Source organism: Anolis carolinensis, chromosome 1 (genome assembly GCF_035594765.1).
Source record: "Anolis carolinensis isolate JA03-04 chromosome 1, rAnoCar3.1.pri, whole genome shotgun sequence".
In the NCBI taxonomy this organism is placed as follows: domain Eukaryota; kingdom Metazoa; phylum Chordata; class Lepidosauria; order Squamata; family Dactyloidae; genus Anolis; species Anolis carolinensis.
This window is the reverse complement of record NC_085841.1, coordinates 71,999,619-72,019,863: the sequence shown is the minus strand read 5'-3', so window position 1 is coordinate 72,019,863 and position 20,245 is coordinate 71,999,619. Positions and strand designations below refer to the sequence as shown.

At 41.2% G+C, this 20,245-nt stretch overlaps 1 protein-coding gene across 1 annotated transcript in view; it reads left to right on the top strand.

The window, feature by feature from the left end:
- The window catches only part of tulp4 (TUB like protein 4), a 114,444-nt gene extending 94,813 nt beyond the window's left edge, over positions 1 to 19,631 (top strand). The window contains exons 10-15 of the mRNA XM_003215770.4: positions 236 to 380; positions 1,138 to 1,282; positions 1,570 to 1,663; positions 3,362 to 3,505; positions 5,153 to 7,776; positions 13,615 to 19,631. Of these exons, the coding sequence (XP_003215818.1) occupies positions 236 to 380; positions 1,138 to 1,282; positions 1,570 to 1,663; positions 3,362 to 3,505; positions 5,153 to 7,776; positions 13,615 to 13,731 (3,269 nt within the window). The 3' untranslated portion in view covers positions 13,732 to 19,631. The remainder of the gene's footprint in view (positions 1 to 235; positions 381 to 1,137; positions 1,283 to 1,569; positions 1,664 to 3,361; positions 3,506 to 5,152; positions 7,777 to 13,614) is intronic.
- Positions 19,632 to 20,245: the final 614 nt, after the last annotated feature.

The following is a 20,245-nucleotide window of genomic DNA, read 5'->3' as shown; positions in this document are numbered from 1 at the left end:
TTAGCTGTGGACATATTTTCCCCTTGGAATTGGAAATATATCTGTCAACTAGCATAATAGAGCACCGTTCACTTGATTTCAGGTTGCATTCGTTTCAAAGGATTCCAGGTGCTCATTGCTGCAGTGGTATCTTAGATACTGCTTGTAAAATGATTGACAGTTGTAACTGGGATCTCTTTCTGAAATTATCCTTTCTTTCTTTCTTTCTTTCTTTTTGTGGGGCCTGTGCTGACAGATGAAATCTATGGAAACAGTTTGATTTCCAGTGTGATTGACAGCTGCAACTGCTCCGATTCCAGCGATATTGAACTGAGTGATGACTGGGCTGCCAAAAAATCCCCCAAAATCACTCGAGCTAGCAAATCACCCAAACTTCCCAGGTAATCATTAGGCTTTCTAAAGATTCCCGTCTTTCTTTTCCCTGGGTCTCTGAAGCTGTTGTTATGCCAAGATGCTATCCTTTAGGGCTAGAACAAAAGGGAAAAAAATTATGCAGTGCACAGGAAATGAACTGCTTTGAGAAATGTTGGTTTGGGCAGTTTGAACTACCATAAGGCCCTTTATGAGGTTGAAATAGATTTTTATATTCATGGTTTTCTAGTAGCAGGGTCTATTTAGGATCTGTCCTGTTACATTCAATACCTGCAAGCAGCTCCTTTCCATTTTCAAGGTATAAGACAAAAGCCAACTTGCAATGGTGAAGCAGAAGACGCCAATTGTTTGAGTCCGTGTGATGTCACTAAATAATAATAAGGGGGAAATAAAACAATATATATATATTTAATATGTTAGAAGAAAAAAATACTTAGGAAAAGGAACAGTATAAGAACATCACCCTTTTGGACTACAGTCCTCTGAATCCAAAGATGGCATAGTTCATAAAAATAACTTTCCAGAGGAATTCTGAAATGGGAAGATTAGTGTTTGAGCCACTATTCAATTCACTGGGTCAAAGAATGTCAGATATCACAGTGAGTTCCCTTTTTAAATTATCCTTGCAGCAAATTATCCTTTAGAAGTTTGTTGCCATTTTAACCGCAACCCAACTACCATCATTTTCCACATTCTGTTTTAGAGAGTGACAGACAATGTTTATTTGTGTTTTCTGATTATTGTTTATTTTGGTATTTTGTGCAGAATTAACATAGAAGCTCGCAAATCTCCCAAGTTATCACGGGCTTCCCAGGAGATATCAAGGTCTCCTCGGCTCCCCATCAGAAAGCCCTCTATAGGTTCACCAAGTCTAACTCGTCGGGAGTTTCCTTTGGAAGATATCACTCAGGTAAACTATCTGTGAGCCTTTCTGAAATAGTCCTCAACATGGAAGATGTATCAACATGGAAGATGACCTTTAGAATAATATAGACGGGCATTCATATTGTGGACTTTGCACTTGTTCGTATCTCACCTCTATAATGAACTGATAGTGTGGATTGAGTGAAGACACTCTTTCTCAGGGTCACCATCTTCAATATGGCGACTACAATACTGATAATAGGGCTCTGGAAAAGAGTGCTAAAATATGAACAAACTAACAACCTTGCTTTTTGTTACGGCTCTTCATTGCAGCACAACTACCTTGCTCAGGTCACATCAAACATCTGGGGAACCAAATTTAAGATTGTGGGTTTGGCTGCTTTTCTTCCAACCAATCTCGGTGCAGGTAAAATGTTTAAATTTCCTTCATTTTTGTCCATTAATAACTTGAAACAAGCATGAATGTTTTCTTAGTAATACCATATTTCATGCACAATATCACACACACACACACACCCATTTGGAGGGGGAAGGTAATGCGACTATTATGCGATGATGACTATTACACGGCTTTAAAAGGCCCCCTTTGAAGGGCTTTTTTCACCCTGTAATAGTCCCTTGGAGGGTGCAGCCATGTGAACAGATGAAGTTTTACTCACCCCGCAGCTTCTCCTTCAAAGTGTAGCTGCAGAGGGAAGAGACAGGTGGACAGGTTGTGTTTATTGGCCTTCTCGGCTGTCTCCTCCGAGCTATGGAGGGTTGCCGCCATCACATAATAGTTATACCCGTGAACTAAGGATGTGCCTATTATGCAAGGAATTATAAAAAACCAAAACCAGGGCCCACAAAAGGGTTTGTATGACTATTTTGTGATGGCAACTAGTATGTGATGAAATACAGTAGTTACCATTTGTCACCTAATCCTAATGTGAAGCAAGCAGCAAAACTATGGCCATCACAAATCTTTGCAGATTTATTGACAAGTCCTGAATCAGTTTGGTAGGATTTACTCCAAAGTAAATGTGTTCACAACATTACAGCCTGAGGATTTTAAAACCTGTTTTTACATTGAAATTTTTACTCTACACTGTTTCATAGAGTCCCATTGGGGTATCTTGGGAATAAGAGACAATACTCTTAACCATAGTTTTTTAAAAATGAAGTTGGTATGAGCAGATTTTATAGTTTTGCAAAATGAATAATCTTTGATATACATTAGAATGCGACTCAACTAAATCTATCAAGGTTATCTGATGATGTTGCAGTACATACTAGACTATTTCACACCACTGTGAATAGTTGATTTTTTATTATTCTTTTAAATTTTAGTGATGCTTTATGTTGATATCCTTTGATTCCTTTTATAAAGGCGTTCAGAAGAAAAATCTGCTCTATATGAAATCCATCAATCAAACAAATCACAGACAAAATATTTTAAGATTAATTTAATAGCAGCCCTCTTCCTTTTAATCCCATCTGTTTTTGCTTTTTAAATATATTCCATTTGTGTTATAGTTATGTCATGACAGGCTGTAAATTCTATTTGCAGTCCCTTTAACCATTTCCACTTGATTGTTCACTCTTGTTTGATCATATTTGTAGCCTGACCTTACTTATATGTGGGCTTTCCAAAAAAAAGTCACCTCCAGATACTGATCAGATTAAGACTTGTTTGCTTCTCTGTTAGAACTCAGGAAAGACCATTCTCTTTTACTTAGAACTGAGCAGTCAACTTGGGATCCTCCTAGTGCTGTTGGACCAAAATCCCATTATTTCTACCTTTTGGTTAAGGTTAATAGGTGGTGTAGTTTATCAACATCTAATTAGCTACAGAGTCCCCACGCATTTTTTTTTCCCGGTGCTGGTATAACTCCTAAATAGAAAGTACATCACCATCCAGATAGCTTTTTTCTATGTACATCGTCATCCTTTGTCCTAGTGTGAACACAAGAAAACATTGCATGTGGTCATCTGTGAGTTGAATACTCTTTCTTAAATGGTGATACTTTCCACAGAGGAACTCGACTAATTTTGAAACAATACTGCATACAGTACTACTGGATCTTTCTTTTACATATTTTTTTATCTTGCACCTTTCTTATAGTTATATATAAAACCAGCTTGCTGCATCTCCAGCCCAGACAAATGACGATATATCTTCCGGAAGTACGCAAGATTTCCATGGACTATATAAATTTACCTGTTTTCAACCCAAATGTTTTTAGTGAAGATGAAGATGATTTACCAGGTGAGACATATAAGTAGTATACAGTTATGTACAATTATATGTAGATATGTGTTTGAGTAAGTAGACTTAGTCTATAAAACAGTGGTTCTCAACCTGTGGGACCCCAGATGTTTTGGCCTTCAACTCCCAGAAATCCTAATAGCTGGTAAACTGAATGGCATTTCTGGGAGTTGTAGGTCAAATCACCTGGGGACCCACAGGTTGAGAACCACTGCTATAAAAGCTTTTGCCATTGACTTTCTTATATAATTTAGTCTCTGAAGTGTTACAAGATCCTTTTGCATATATAGTTATATATGTATAGTTAGATCTCAAAAGAGCAATTTATCCATCTTATAATAAAAATGCCAAGGCCCGGCATACTTTTAAATAGTAGCTTGAAAGATGGGGTCATGATTGGGGAAGGTGGCAAATCAGGAGCCTGTTCTTTCTTACTTCCATTATGGAATCACAGTTAAGAAAATTTGACGCAAAGCACCCATGAACTGTATACTTCCAGGGAAGTCATTAGGAGCAGGCATGACCTAGAAGCCTGCCATATGTGTCTTTCTTGTGTTGAGTTTCTTATTGGAAAGGCAAGGTAGAAAAACCCTTTAGGTAGTCTTAAAGATGTTATGGGAACTGGCTTGGTTTCTCCTTGTATGTCTGACAGGGCCTGTTTGACCTGATTAAAGCTTTCTTAATTAATCTCTGGCTGACTGAAGTGCAAATTAAGTATAGCAATTAACAAGCTGTGATGTAAGTGAAATAGGGGCACTCATTGCCAAAGATTAGTATCAATTTCTGGTTTTAGTTCACAGCCTTGAGATGGCATAACTTCACAATAGTGCCTGGAAACTGAGGTTGCTGTGGTGGCCAGGTGCATCCACTGAATTCAGCAGGTAAATGAATTCAGTTCAGGCTGCCTCCAATTGTGCTTTCATAACTGCTTACATTTAATGGCACTGGGCTAGGTTTTTATAAACCAGTAAGAGCAGCCAATGGATTTCACGACAATGGAGTAGTGAATCTTCTTTTGGTTTTTCTCTTAACCTTTTTTTTTTTTTAAACTGCCTGGGGTGTGAAATCTATTTGGGGAATAGGATTCAACACCTTGGAGAGCTCCTTCAGATTAAAACCTGGATAGTATCAACATGTATAGTACTGACATGGTGGCCCTTTCTTGTAATCACACACTTAACTCCAAAATTTATTAAGGTTGGATCTAAGTGGGCTTTCCCATAAACCAAGATATGAACCTCAGGGAGAGAACCATAGGGTAGGAGAAGAAGGAGGGCTTGTGGAATGGCTTAATAGAAAGGGTCTATGTTTCCACATCCAGTTCTTAATTTGCTTCCCATTCTTAGCAGGGAAGCAATTTGTACATGCACCCACCTCCCCACCAATAACATTTGCTAAATCACGGATTAACAAACATTTAGCCATTTTAAAAATATTAAGTAATCAGATACCTGAACCAAAGATTTCTGCTGTGGACAACAAGCTATAAATGAATAATGTAATAGTACAATACTCTGAATGATTCATCTGATGGAGTAGACTTAGGTCTATGAAAGCTTATGCTTCCGTATGTTTCTCTCAGGTAGTTTCAACTGTGCTACAAGATCTTTTTTCATGCTGTATAATACTATGTGGTTTTTGTCCTAGTGACTGGAGCATCTGGAATTCCCGAAAACAACCCACCATGCACTGTAAACATCCCAATTGCTCCTATTCACAGCTCAGCACAAGCAATGTCACCTACTCAGAGCATAGGGCTGGTTCAGTCTTTGTTGGCCAATCAGAATGTACAATTGGATGTCCTTGCAAACCAGACAACATCTGTAGCAGCAGCAGATCACATGAATGATAATGCAGTTCACTATCCGATCCCAAGCAGGTACTCCAACCCAGGCCAGGTGATCTTTGGAGGAGTAGAAATGGGGCGCATCATCCAGGCGCCCCCTCAGTTACCCCTGCCACCCCAGGGTGCAATCCAGATGGCAATGATGGACCACAGAGATGGGGACAGGGACCATGAACACCTCCAAAAAGCCAAAACATTGCGGCCAGTACCACAGGTGGCTGAAGGAGAAGCGTCTGTTTTCAGCACTGCCCAAGAAATCCAGATGAACAAAATGAATCCCCCTCCGCCATACCCAGGCACCATACCAGCAGCGCCTACCACAGCACCTCCTCCTCCTCCTGTACCTCAACAACCTCCGGTAGACCTCTGTTTGAAAAAAGGAGATTTCCCGCTTTATCCAGCAGGACATTATCAGACTCCTCTGGGCTATGAGAGAATCACCACTTTTGACAGTAGTGGGAATGTTGAGGAAGTATGTCGACCTCGGACACGGATGCTGTGTGCCCAGAATACTTACACTCTGCCAGGGCCTGGCAGCTCTGCGACACTAAGAATTACTTCATCCGAGAAGAAGATTCAGCAGCCTTGTACCAGCGCTACCTTGAACAGACTCACAGTTCCACGCTACTCCATTCCCACTGGGGATCCACCGCCTTACCCTGAGATTGCTGCCCAGCTGTCTCAAGGTCGTGGCATTACACAGAGGCTGGACAACAGCATCATCCATGCCACTCTGCGGAGGAATAGCAGGGAGGCAGCACTGAAAATGGCTCAGCTGGTTGACAGCCAGAGAGCTACCCTGCAGCTCCCACCCAAACTAAAGAGCAATGTTGTGGCAGCCCAGTACCAACAGAGGGCGCCAACAGCGCTGTACACCTGCAGCCAGTGCAGCAACAGTGGCAACACCAGTGGCGGGAGCAGTGGCAGTGCTGCTAATAGTGGAAATGGGAACATCAGCAGTGCCAACAGTAACAACACATCCAGCATTGGCAACGTAAGATCGGATGTAACAATGGGGAGCAGTTCTCAACACAGCTCTGTCATTGCACACTCAGCCAGTACTTCGCCTTTGGCCTCCCAGTCCTCCTATAGTTTGCTGGGTCCACCAGACAACTCTCATGAACGGACAGACTACGTGAATTCTGCCTTCATGGAAGATGAAGCTCTTTCTCAGCACTGCCCTGTGGAAAAGTCAATGCGTCACGTTCCAGTTGCCATGGCTGAGCCTAGCATTGCTGTGAAAAGACCACCTCCCTATCAGTGGGAACCTATGATGAGTGAGGAAATATGGGTTCCTCAACAAAGGACAGCAAATACTTTGCCTCACCCTGTAAAATCCACCCCTCTAGTCATTGGCCAAGCTCAGCATCTGGATATCTCCCGGGCACCATTTATTTCCCCCAAGTCTCCAACCAGTCCCACTGCCACTTTTCAGATGAGTTATGGGGTTGGAGCACCCTATGTGGGGGGCTACAGTGTCCCTCCTCCACCACCACCACCTCTTCAGGGAATGCAGGTGCCCTGTCCTCCCAAAGAAGGTCTGGCCCCTCCTCAAATTGCACAACAGGAGCCAACAGTTGTGCTTCAACCAGGTTATCCCTCCAACCTTTCTTATTGCCCTTTGCCCCCCATGTATCCTGGAAATAGCACTTGCTCGAGTTTACAGCTGCCACCGATGGCCTTGCACCCATGGAATCCCTACAGCACCTGCCCACCTCCCACACAGAGTGCTCAAAGCACTCTCCCCCCAAAGCCCCTGGTGGTGGTGGAGAAGCCTGTTATGTCTCCACCACCAGCAGAGCCGCAGGGTCATGTGGGCTCAGATGCCATGGCAGAGACAGCAGACAACTTCCAAGAAGTACTCTCATTGACAGAGAGCCCCATCCCCCAACGGACAGACAAGTTTGGGAAAAAGAACCGAAAGCGCTTGGACAGCCGTGCAGATGAAGGAAATGTACAGGCTATCACAGAGGGGAAAGTCAAAAAGGAGGCCAGGACAACACTCACCGATTTCAACTCACTGATATCTAGCCCTAGACTGGGCAGAGAGAAGAAGAAAGTTAAAAATCAGAAGGACCAGCTGAAGTCAAAAAAGCTGAACAAGATGAATGAATTTCAGGACAGCTCAGAAAGTGAGCCTGAACTATTTATTAGTGGGGATGAACTGATGAATCAGAGCCAGGGCAGTAAAAAGGGGTGGAAAACCAAAAGAAATTTGAGGACAGCCAATGAACTTGATGAATTTAAGTGCCGAAAAGCAAATGAAAAGGAAGATGGGCGGCTGGGCAGCCAGGGCTTTGTGTACGTAATGGCTAACAAGCAGCCGTTGTGGAATGAGGCGACACAAGTTTATCAGCTGGACTTTGGAGGGAGAGTGACCCAAGAATCAGCAAAAAACTTCCAGATTGAGCTGGAAGGGAGACAGGTAAGACAACAAGTGAGAATCCGAAGGCACTTTCTTATATTAGGTTTTGATGTCTATTTTATCATGTTAGGCTTTCACAGTGAGTTTTTCAAATAATAGGTATGCTTCCCTACACATGATGTGGGATTTCAGCCTTCATCACCCCTTCTTGCTGGGTTCTGTTTTTCTCATCTCTTCCACTTTCCTTTCAGATAAACTAAGCAGAAGTGTAGATAGAAAATGATCTTAACTTTAGAGTGAGAGGATAGCAGAAACTTCCTCCTCCAGCACACCTTGATCTGTCTCTTTCTGCTTAGCTTACATCTGGAAAAAACAAACATGAAAAGGGAATCAGATTGGGTTTAACCGCAACTATGAAAATCTACCTCTGTGTCAGAAGCGTCAACTCCAAGGTCAAGTCCAACAGAGATGCAAACTTTAGCAGGATTCACAACAGAGAGGCCGAATGTCCTTTCCAGGGACCTAGGCCAAATACCAGAGTATAAGGTGAATCAAAATCCGTAAGCCAAGGTCCAAGGGTATGTTCAGAGTTTAGGAACACGATAGCAAGAGATCATAGCTTCTAGAACTGATGTTGCAGCCAACAACAAAGTGTCACATTGAGCTCCTTAAATCCTAAGACCACAGGTATTACCTGTTGCTGGCTTGCTTCTCAGCCAATCTCAAGGACGTGCACAGCTGAGACCTTTCTCCTTGCAGGTCCACAAAATCTGGAGCAATTCTTCCTCAGCCTGCTCAGAGGAACTCACTTGCACTTGTTTTGCAGGCTGAGAAGTAGCACCCTCCATGGGTGCTACTTCAGAGCTGGGCCGAGGGAGCTACTGGGCACTGCTTGGGCTTCAGCTCAACAACTGGGCCTTCTACTAGCATCTCCTCATCCTCACTTTCCAAGATGTCCACAACACACTGGTGGCACTTGTCAGTTGTGCTGTGGGGGTCAAAAATTAGAGAGGATTTGTCATTCTCCACCTCTATAATTAAGTAGAGTCTTCTGATTAACTTCGTCCATCTTGGCTAGAGTGTTTGGCAGTTGGGGATTAATATCTGGAGGGCCATCCGTTTCCTACGTCTTCTTAGACCCCTAGATAGAATTAACCAGCCACTTTGTGTCCCATTTTGGTAGAAAGTTGGGATATAAATAAACACATAAATATAAATATGTCTTATTTGTTGCCTAAAATGTACATCCCAGCGTCTTCTGGTTTGTTATATTTGCAACCTTCTTCATGACAGGAATCACAGGGTGTTGTGTGTTTTCCGGCTCTTATGACCATGTTTCAGAAGTATTATCTCCTGACATTTCGCCCACATCTATGGCAGGCATCCTCAGAAAGGAAGGTTTATATATCTGTGGAAGGTCCAGGGTGGGAGAAGAACTCTTGTCAGTTGAAGGCCAGTGTGAATGTTATAATTAATCACCGTAATTAGCATTGAATAGCTTCATCTCCTGGCTTCTTCCTGCCTGGGGGAATCCCTTGTTCAGAGTAGTTAGCTGCCCCTGATTGATTCATGTCTGGAGTTCTTCTGTTTTTAGTGTGTTGTTCCTTATTTACTGTTCTGAGTTTTTTTTTAAATACTGGTAGCCAGATTTTGTTCATTTTCATGGTTTCCTCCTTTCTGTTGAAATTGTTCACATGCTTGTGGATTTCAATGGCTTCTCTGTGTAGTCTGACATGATGGTTGTTAGAGTGGTCCAGCATTTCTGCGTTCTCAAATAATATACTGTGTCCAGGTTGATTCATCAAGTTCTCAGCTATGGCTGACTTCTCTGGTTGAGTTAGTCTGCAGTGCCTTTCATGTTCCTTGATTCGTGTTAGAGCATTGTGTTTGGTGATCCCTGTGTAGTCCACAGCTGCATGGTATATGGTAGACTCCTGCAGAGGTGAGAGGATCCCTTTTGTCCTTGGCTGAATGTAGCATTTGTGTGTATAGTCATATCTTGCTTTCAGGATGGGCTAAGATCTAATAGAATCATGTAGGGCAGCACTGGCAAGAAGTTGCATGGTTTGTGAATGAATGTATAAAAGCAGACTGTGATAAGGTCAGTTAGAATAATCTGAGTTTCACCAGAAGAAGATGGATCTGATGAGTCTTAGTGGCTGGAGAAGGGAAGATGGCTGATTAAAGGCAGGGTGTAAATATTGGTTGGAGTAGAGATGACCAGCTGGGCAAGGCCAAAGCCAGCATTTGTCCAGTCAAGAGCCCACAAGGATATATAGCCGGGATTGTTGGATTTTCTTAGTAGGTCTGTAGGTAGTTTGTAGGTTGTGTTTATCAGCTAGCCTATGTGGTCAGTGGTTCCCTTGATGTATAGTAAGAACACTTTTTTCTGGGTGGATCTTTGTCTTTACTCTCATGGCTTGTTCTTGGCCTTACGGCTCTTCTGATGTCTGTGGTGGAGTATCCATTGGCCTGTAGAGCCCAGTTGAGGTGGTTTAGTTCACCTTGGAGGAGGTGAGGTTCACAGATTCTTTGTGCACAGTCTGCCAGGGCTTTCCTTGTATTTCTTTTTTGACTTGGATATATAAACCTTCCTTTCTTAGTTTTCCCATATACCTCACAACCTCTGAGGATGCCTGCCATAGAAGTGGGCAAAACGTCAGAAGAGAATACTTCTGGAACATGGCCATACAGCCCGGAAAACACACAACCCAACAATATATAAACTTCACAACCTCTGAGGATGCTTGCATTAGATGTGAATGAAACGTCAGGAGAGTGTGCTTCTGAAACATGGCCATACAACTCATAGCAACCCAATATATGAAATGGTTTCCTTTTGAAATAATACAACCTCTCAAAAGCATAGAAAGCTTGGGTAGTTAAATCCAAATGTATTACATTCCAGAAAGAATAGTTCCTTATTGTTTTGGCTTCCTGAGAGCAGCTTGAGTGGATCATGGAAAATGTATTTTATCCCAGGTGTGTAGCTACTTTGATCCATGAAACTGTGCAAAGGGCAGAAGAGCCTTTGGATCCTGATATCGCATTTGATCATCACAAGAATAATACCTCAGCCGAATTAACAAGTCAAATCTAAACTATGCCTAATGTGTAAAGCAGAAAATAGTAAAGTGTGTCAAGGAGAAAATGATGCAAGATTATATGAACTTGAAACCTTGACTATTTGATTTTCACCTTTCAAAATAAATACTTCCATATCTATAGCTAAAAAGTGTGAACTAAAGCAGATAGCATTTTTTGAAACTAGCTTTGTACTAGTTTTCAATTGTTAAATTTAGTCCTGCCCACAAAAACTTCTTGACACTGCTTGGCAGGAGGAGTTGAATGGGGATCTGAGTGGGTGGGTGAAAAGTGTATGCTTCAGTTTTATCCAGATGCAAAAACAGGAATCTAAAATGTGTGTGAAAAATATCTTTTGAAATTTATTTTAAAAAGTTATCTTACTTAATCACATCAAATCTCCAGTGTTCACTCTTTCAGAACAGTCAAACAGTTAAGAGCTGAGAAAAGTTGTGTCAGAGACAGAACGCCAGCAAGTAAAACAAAACTCAGTTTATTGAGGTTACAGAACTAAAAACGCCCGTAGGAAACAAAGAACAGGGCAAACACTTGACTTCAGTGTAATAAGTAACAAAAAACAGCTCAGTTTGAGCTTAAACGGGTCAAAGGGATAAACCGGGTTAAACAGAAGTATAATCCGGATTAAATCAAAAGTGCTTACTTCAGCCTGGCAAACAATGCAAACAAAAGAGGATCAACAGGAGTCAGAATGTAAACAACAGACTGGTGGCAGATTCCTCTCTGCTACTCAGAAACAGCAGGAGAATAAACCAGGCTTGTTTATTCCTTCCTGCAGCGAGCGAAAAGCGTGGTCGTAGTCAGGATTCAGTTTAAGGTTCAGCGGCCAACGATATCCAGGTCCAGGCACAGCAGTCAGGGTAACGGCAGTCAGCAGGGTCCCAATCCGGTCCAGAAGTCTATAGCCAAGCGTAGTCGTCAAGAAATCCAAAGGTCTCACCGATAGGCAGCAGAAGGGATAATCCGGAATCAAAGTCAGTCAGTCCAGCGTCAATCCAGTGCGAGTAGGTATTGCCCGTCAAAAAGACAACGGAGGTCCAAGCTATCGAGATTAAACACAAGTTGCACAGAGAAAAACCCCGCACAGTTCCTCCCTCCGTCGATGCCCAGTGTCCTTGGTAAACTTACGTATCCAGTAACGAATCACACCCGTCTTCAGGAAGTTCCCCAACAAAAGCCCAAGCGTCCGTCCAGATTACCTTGCCCAACGCAATTAGACATTGGTCCCAAACCCCATTTTATCCCAGTTCAAGCTCATCATCGTTGTCAGCTGCCATCCCAATTCCAGGCGCCCCAACATCATCATCCTCATCAGAGCTTAAGCACCTTTGACTACGCCCCACAGCATCCCCAGCTGTGGATCCCGCTCCATCCCTCCAGCCAGTCCATGGGTCTGATCCTGCAACCCGCCAATCACCTCCCATGCTTTCATTGCCTGTTTCCCCAACACCCAAATCCTCCCTCACACGAGTCCATTCCATGTCGTCCTCCTCCGAGCTGGCCATCTCTTCCTCCAAACCCTGAGAAAAACCCTCAAATGAGTCCTGATCTGTCGGGTCTGTAAACAAATCCCGGAGCCGTTTCCTTTCACGCTCCTCGAAAGAGTCTGACTCTCGAGGAGTCTTATGACCCCTTCTTCTATTACCGGAGCCCGAAGGCTCAACCATAACAAGTTGCTTTTTGCACTATAGCTTCCATTGCCATGGAATTAAGGATGTTGTTGTCCAAAAAGTAACTTTTCCCAGCTCTAGTTCCCAGCTCTAGTTCTCCCAGCTTTAGAGATACCATTGGGAGACACATGTAGACAGCTGTTACGATCAACAGCTTCGGTTTTCTAGAGAAAAAGTGAAATAGAAGTTTAAAAAATCAAGAAAGCTATCTAAAATAAGTAATGTTTTCAGGTTGAGTGAACAGAACCAGGATTCCACACTTATTCCAGAATAGTCACCTGAAATAGAAAATAGTGATCTTTCAGGCATTCCAAAACATTTAGAGACTTCCTAGAACACGAAAAATACATTTTCTGTTGTTTTGTGAGATTTTTGAGTGTCCCTGTCTGCCAAGGATTCGGAGAAGAGAAATTACTGCCAGTTCCCCGGTGGCGAAGTGTGTTAAAGCACTGAGCTGATGAACTTGCAGACCGAAAGGTCGCAGGTTCAAATCCCGGGAGCGGAGTGAGTGCCCGCTGTTGCTCCAGCTTCTGCCAACCTAGCAGTTCGAAAACATGCCAATGTGTGAGTAGATCAATAGGTACCACTCCAGCGGGAAGGTAACAGCACTCCATGCAGTCATGCCGGCCACATGACCTTGGAGGACTCTACAGACAACGCTGGCTCTTCGGCTTAGAAATGGAGATGAGCACCAACCCCCAGAGTCAGACATGACTGGACTTAACGTCAGGGGAAACCTTTACCTTTACTAGTTTATGACACTCATAAATCATTTTAAGATTGCAATTATGTTGTGCACAGGTGATCCCAAACAATCAATAATGGACAGAACATGCAAGACTTGAATCTGCTACTCATGTTGTGCTGGCGTAGTTTCTTAGATTACATAACTTAAGCCACTTTGCCGCAGCCCGCCTCCATTTTGCAGTGGGAAACATCCTTTCTTTCTGATGGCATCACTGACTTGATTGCAACCACATACAAAACTGAAGTGTTAATTCTCAGTATGATGCAAGAGGCTGTAAGCTTCTCATCCCTTAATGACCCACGTTCTCTTTAAGATTTGTTTCATTGGTATTTTTATCTGCTTCTTTTCTTTTTCTCCTCCCACTATTTTGTCCTTCAGGTCATGCAGTTTGGGAGGATTGACGGCAACGCTTATATTTTGGACTTCCAGTATCCATTTTCAGCGGTGCAGGCCTTTGCAGTAGCTCTGGCAAATGTGACTCAACGCCTAAAATGAAAAAAGAAAGAGGAGAAAGAGAGGGAAACACTTAATAAATCTTTCTCGTAAGGGCCAGCCCAGATGGTCTGGCAGCGATGTACAAAGGAGTCTAGGAGTGAAGAAGGAAGTGCAACTGGAAAAAAGTCTCCAAATGCCCCAAGAAGGGCAATAGCTTCGAACATTAATGGGGATCGGGTGGGGCTCCTTTGGTTTGGGATTTATTTTCTTTGACTCAACAGTGTGCTGGTTTTTCAGGATGAGCAAAGAATGAGAGCTATTCTGTGTTCTGTTGGGAAATGTAGCTTTTGGCTTGTTGTGATGGTTCTTCTGTGTTTGCCGCAAAAAGTAGCTAATGTAAACCAATAGAGGGACTTTAAAAGACTGCCCTTCTTTTTTTGCATTTGTGCATTCTTTTATAGATTGCCTTATATCATACTGTTTTTTTAAAAAAGCAGGGAACATAATCCCCCAGACCACTTTGTACATCAATAAGTAAATAGCAAAAAACCCATACTTGAAAACATATGGTTATTCTTTGGAAATAGAGCACAGTATGCACCATGGAGGTTTTTTGGAATTTCATACTTTGTTTTTAAAATATCATTCAAAGGAGAGAGAGAAACCTTTGGGGTGGTTTGAAAAAAGGAAGACATCTTTCTTCCTTCCTTTTTCCTTTCCTTTCCTTTGTTCTGTGTCTTGGGTTATGAGTCTGTACCAGCCATTAACAAATTGAGGAAATGTGATTAAGCAAACAATGTTGGTTTAAAATACTTACACTGCTTTTTATTCAGATATGTAGGATAAAAAATTGTGACCAGAGCTAAGAAAAGTTATTTTGGGGATTCTGGGCATTGTGGTCCAAACAATAGCTTTCCAGAGCTTTGCATAGTTGTAACAACTAAGCAGCAGCCACAGCAGCTGATCTTCACTTCATAATGTTTACATCTGAATAACAGTGTACCCTGTGAACAATTAAAGATCTATGGTCAGTTTTGCAACATTATAATGTTAATGATATGGATACAAGATCTCTTCACAGTATACAGCTATAGTGTTATGATTCCACTTTAACTGCAGTGGTTCCATCCTATGGAATTCTAGGATTTCTTCTTTTAGAGAGGGGCATCTAGATTCCCCACCAGAGAGCCCTTGTGTCTTACCAAACTGCAAACTCCGGGATTTTAAAGTGTACAGTCATAGCAGTCAAAGGAGCCCTCGATGGCACAGTGGGGTAAACCTTTGTGCCGGCAGGACTGATGACATGAAGGTTGGGTTGCTGACCTGAAGGTTACCAGTTCAAATCCTACCAGGAGAGAGCGTGGATGAACTCCCTCTATCAGCCCCAGTCCCATGCGCAGACATGAGAGAAGCCTCCCACAAGGATGGTAAAAACATCAAAACATCTAGGCATCCCCTGAGCAACGTCCTTGCAGATGGCCAATTCTCTCCCACCAGAAACTTGCAGTTTCTCAAGTCGCTCCTGACACGAAAAAAATAGCAATCAAAGTAGAAGTGCTGTGACTATGTAATGTGAAAGGGTTTATACGCTGAAGCATTTCTTGTCTTTGTCAAGAATTGGACTTAATTTGTATAGTTATATCTTGCTTTCAGGATGGGCTAAGATCTAATAGGATCATATAGGGCAGCACTGGCAAGAATTTGCTTGGTTTCTGAATGAATGCATAAAAGCAGACTGTGATAAGGATAGTTCGAATAATCTGAGTTTCACCAGAGGAAGATGAATCTGGTCTTAATGGCTGGAGAAGGGAAGACGGCTGATAAAAGGCAGGGTGCAAATATTGTTTGGAGTAGAGACCAGTTCGGCAAGGCCAAAGCCAGCATTTGTTCAGTTAAGAGCCCACGAGGATATATAGCCAGGATTCGTCAAAAAGGATCTCAGTAGATTGCTGGAAGTGGCGCCATGTTCCAGTATTTCTTATTCTCCAAACATTCTTGTTCACAATCAGGGGTGCTAGAAAACAAATCAAAAAGTTTCTGATTCAAGTCCGATTGATTCTGGCATCCTACTAATTGAGCAAAGAAAGAGTTGGTGAGCGCTTGCTATTCTGTAGTCAGAGCATGTCTTCTCTGGTTATAAATTGAAGTGGGCAATGCTCCAGAAAACAGATTGAAAGCCCAAACTGATGGAGAACATAATGGTTTCTTTAATCAACTTTATGTAGTCAGAGAGACTGTTTCTACCTGATGAACTCTCCATTATGTGTCAGAGGCCATGACAGGTATTTCAGAAGAGATGGTTTAAAGAGAGAACAAATCTGTTTGATAAACCCATTATGCTCCTGTATTTTCCTGATTTTGAACTCGCTCTATCAATGAGTGTGTGCAAACTGAAATAAATTCAATGTGTGATTTTTCACACCACATAGCAAATATATTGGCCAGAGATAACATTTACACACTGTGAAGTTGCTGTGAAGGTTGTGTTGTTATTCAGCTCTTTTTTCTCTCCAGGAGAGGATATTCACCATATTTTGTATTTTTAAAAGATATCAAACAAAACTTTAAAGCTATTACTAGGAGTGAAATTAGGCTGGTGATTGTTAGCAGGTTATTCTTTTGCTCTGTTGTCTCCCAGCAGAAAATCTGTTGGCAAACAAGAGCATGTATAGACTGAATGAACTCACATAATTCAAATTTCATATTCCAAACTTTGATCCAGGAAAAAAAAATCTGTGATAATTATAACATAATATAGACTTAATGAAGAGAGAGCCTTGATTTTCTACCTGTTCTCCCCTAAATATTTGGGGGGATATTTTGTAGTTCATTTCAGCACCCAAACAGATATGTGCAAAAGAAAATTTCTCGCTCCACATATCTTCCTGGAATTGTTTCCCACTGTCCCTATACAGGCTTTCCACTGGGGGAGTATGGAAACTGTGTTGACTAGCATGTATTAAGCTGACATGTTAAAAGCACATCATTTTCCTGTAGCACTGTGCCCTTCTTTTTTGATATCTGTGTGGTCATCTCCCGCAGTCCCATCCCCGACTCTCACAACTGGAAAGCCTAAAAAGGTTTGACACAAGTGTTTACCAACTTGTGGGCCACAGCAATCAGAATTACTCACCATTGGCCAGGCAGCCAAGAGTTTCTGGAAGTGAAGTCCAAAAACACCTGGATAAACAAAGTAGGAAGCATTGTTTGACACATAAGAAAGAAACTGAGGATCCCAACTAGTTGCCTTAACAACAGGAATAAAAAATGATGGAAGAAAAAATTATAGTAACAGATAGTAAAAGGAAAGACAAGATATCAAATGGAGTTTTAAATTTTAAACATCTGTAAATGTGAAGTGGATGTGAGGTTGTGGTGTTTAGCAACACTAGGCACCATTCATTTTAAAAACAAAGTTTTTTTTCCAAAATGGGGCAAAATAAAATGTAGGGAGAACTGTGAGTGTGTTACTACTTGGCATCCTTGGGTAAGTACCAGTGACTTGGCAAACTAAAATGATGACCTGGTACTCCAGGCAGTAAAAAGCATCTGGATATAAGCACTCATTTTCCACAATGCCCCTGACCTAGTATCACTCCTGAGACTTGCAGGTGGGAAAAGGTTAGAACCCGGGCCCAGCAGACTGCCACCATATTCAGGTTTGCCCATTAGGACATACTGATGCAGAAGAGGATCATTGGAAGACATGCTGTCCATGCACAAAAGTAGTGTCTTGGACTGTATTAGCAATCAATCAATCTAATGCCAAAATATGAAAACATCCAGATCAAGTCTTGTTCTGTAGACAAATGATTAATTTTTAAAGTGCCAAATTCTACAACTAACAAAAATGTTTTAACTACAGATTCCAGTTCTACAAGAGAATTTTGAATCATTTGATGGGTTTACACAGACCACTGACTAGGAAAAGGAGATTTGCTCCATCCCCTGTTACAAGATCGTAATGAACATTGTGGTCCTCTCTCTGCTTTGGTTAACATACATACCTTGAGACGTCGCCCAGTATACTGTTAATTGCTGAATACTCTTGTTTTCATAAACTCGATACTAATATTTAGGTAAAGCCCCAGGAACAGATGAGCTGGACCCAGTGCTAAGCATTTCATTTAAAGGGAAGTCTTGGAAGATGTAGAGAAAATAAAGCATTGTAGTACTGTGGTTTGTTTTTGATGTGTTTGTGAAATGTAAGGCAGAACCAACTCAACTTAGTAAAAAGATAAAACAGAAAGACAGTAAGGCCATACTCATTGTTGATATTAAACGTTTCAGTCTTGGACTGCAGCTCAGTAATCTGTGAGAGAAAGATTGCTTCCCAGTCTGAAGCACATTTCCTTGGATTCAGGAATCCAGTTCTTTCTAGAAACTTATCCATACACCTCCTATTAGGAAGCTTTCTGTGCTCCAGTGGAATGATCTTAGCTAGTTGACTGCTTCAGTGGTTGTCTAGATCAGTTGGTCATTTATCTGGGCCAAAGGCTGTAGCATGAAGGCACATGACACAGCAACTGGGCTGAAGCTTAGCAGAATTAAGTCTTTTGAGGACCTTACCTCAGCTGTCCTGAGATACAGGTGTGATCTAAATAGAGCTTCAGAAAACCCCTGTGATTTTGGATTCTTTCTGCTGGCTGGGAGATTCTAGAGTTGTGATCAAAATGGAAACCTTCCCAAACTTGAATTATACATGAATAAGCTGTACGTTTCTATAGGGAAGGGAACGTGTAGCATCTTGTGCAGGTAGGATATATTTCATTGATTCCCCTGCTTTCTCAAGATCCTTCTACACATTATGTAAAACCAAATTTAGGTTTACCCACAATTTCAAACTATTGGGGTATAGAGAGGTGGGATCTGATTATTACCTTTTCAGTAAGGATAATGTGTTTGTAACCCAATATGACATGCAAAGCACTATCTCCTGCTTAAAGGTTTTTTTTGGGAAAGTTGGGAAGATTTTGTCTTATTAAATGTTTGCTCTGTCTCATAAATGGCTGTCTGAAGGATGCTCTCAAGTAATGTATTAAAATGAAGAAAAAACTGGAATTTTTTTTAAAAAAATCAGAAGATGCTTGTATTTCAAGTGTTTTGTTAAAATAGTGCTCAATGAGCTCATGCTATAATTTCCACCATTACTGTCATTTAAAGTTCCTTTTTAAGTCTACATTTTCCTCTCCTTTTTCTTTTTGTCCCAATTTGGCCACTTATTTTGTTTTTTCTTCTTTGTTTATGTTGTACCCTTTCCTGTACATTATTTGCAGGAGGTTTTTAAGGATCTTGCTGTTTGTTGTAGATACAATTTTTGTATTGTTGTGGAATTGCATGGGGATATGTTTGATTGAAAAAGGCATTGTAATCTTTATTGGAAAAGGGTCATTTTTTCCTTCAAAAATGCATTTGTTTATAAATGCATCATTTGCGTACTGTAAACTTTGGTTATTGTTTATTGATTTATTACTTTTGGGAATTTGTATTGTTATTTTAAGGTTGTTTTTAGTTCTATTTTGAGTTGGGATTTTCTTTTAAGTTCAAGAATCTTTATGCTCAGATGCATGGATTTCCTAACCATGCCAAACCTGCATGATGTTCCTGGTTCTGCAGAGAAAATGGTACACTTCTCCAGTGACTGGTTCATACCGACAATATTTTTAAATGGCCTTTTAAACACTATGGATTATTATTTTTAAATACACCATTGAAACCTGGGCTTTCTTTGTAATTATGACCCTTCCCATGACCTTCCTCTCCTGTTATGTGCCCTATGTAATAGATTGTGCAGAAGGTTCCTAGAAAGCATTAAATGGTTTCCCTTCAATAATGTGTTCTTTTCCAAACTTTTGACTGTCTACATGATTGAGATTCGATCAGTTGCCCTATTTTCCTTGATGAATTGGAATTGTAAGACTTGTCCAGGTGTTGCTTATTAAATTTTTTGCAAACTATAAGTGATTCTGGTATTTTGCCTATTATTAAGCATGTTGGGATTTTTAAGCTTTAATGTTCACAACAGCTAGTGTTACTCTTGTCCAGGTTTCCATTGTTCATTCCTCTCTCCACTGATTGCACCTTCTGAAATTGATACAGCAGGAGTTTTGACCCAGACACTTGTGTTTATAATATTCCATTACAGTCATTTGGATAACACTCAAGTTTTGTATAGCTATTTAATGAAAGTCTATGAATTGGATTTGTGTTTCCTGTTCATTCACAAAATCCTCATGAATATAAACAATGGCTGAGATCTAAGATTTTTACACTTTCATTGCACAACAACTCATGTACTTGGTGCAGTGTATTTGGATATCCAGTTTCTTTTTTTAATGTGGAACCAGCTGAGATTTAGACAAACCTGTTATTGAAATCCCAAAAAAAGCCCTGCTTTGGTTGCTATGCCTTTCCACTGGAAGTACATGGAAAATGGATTTATAGAAGCTCTAGACAGTAAATCAAAGATGTTTATTTATTTATTTATTTATTTATTATTCAAACTTATATGCTGCCACTCCATGTATAGATACATGGCTATATAAGACTAGTGCTACAAGACTCCAAAAATATC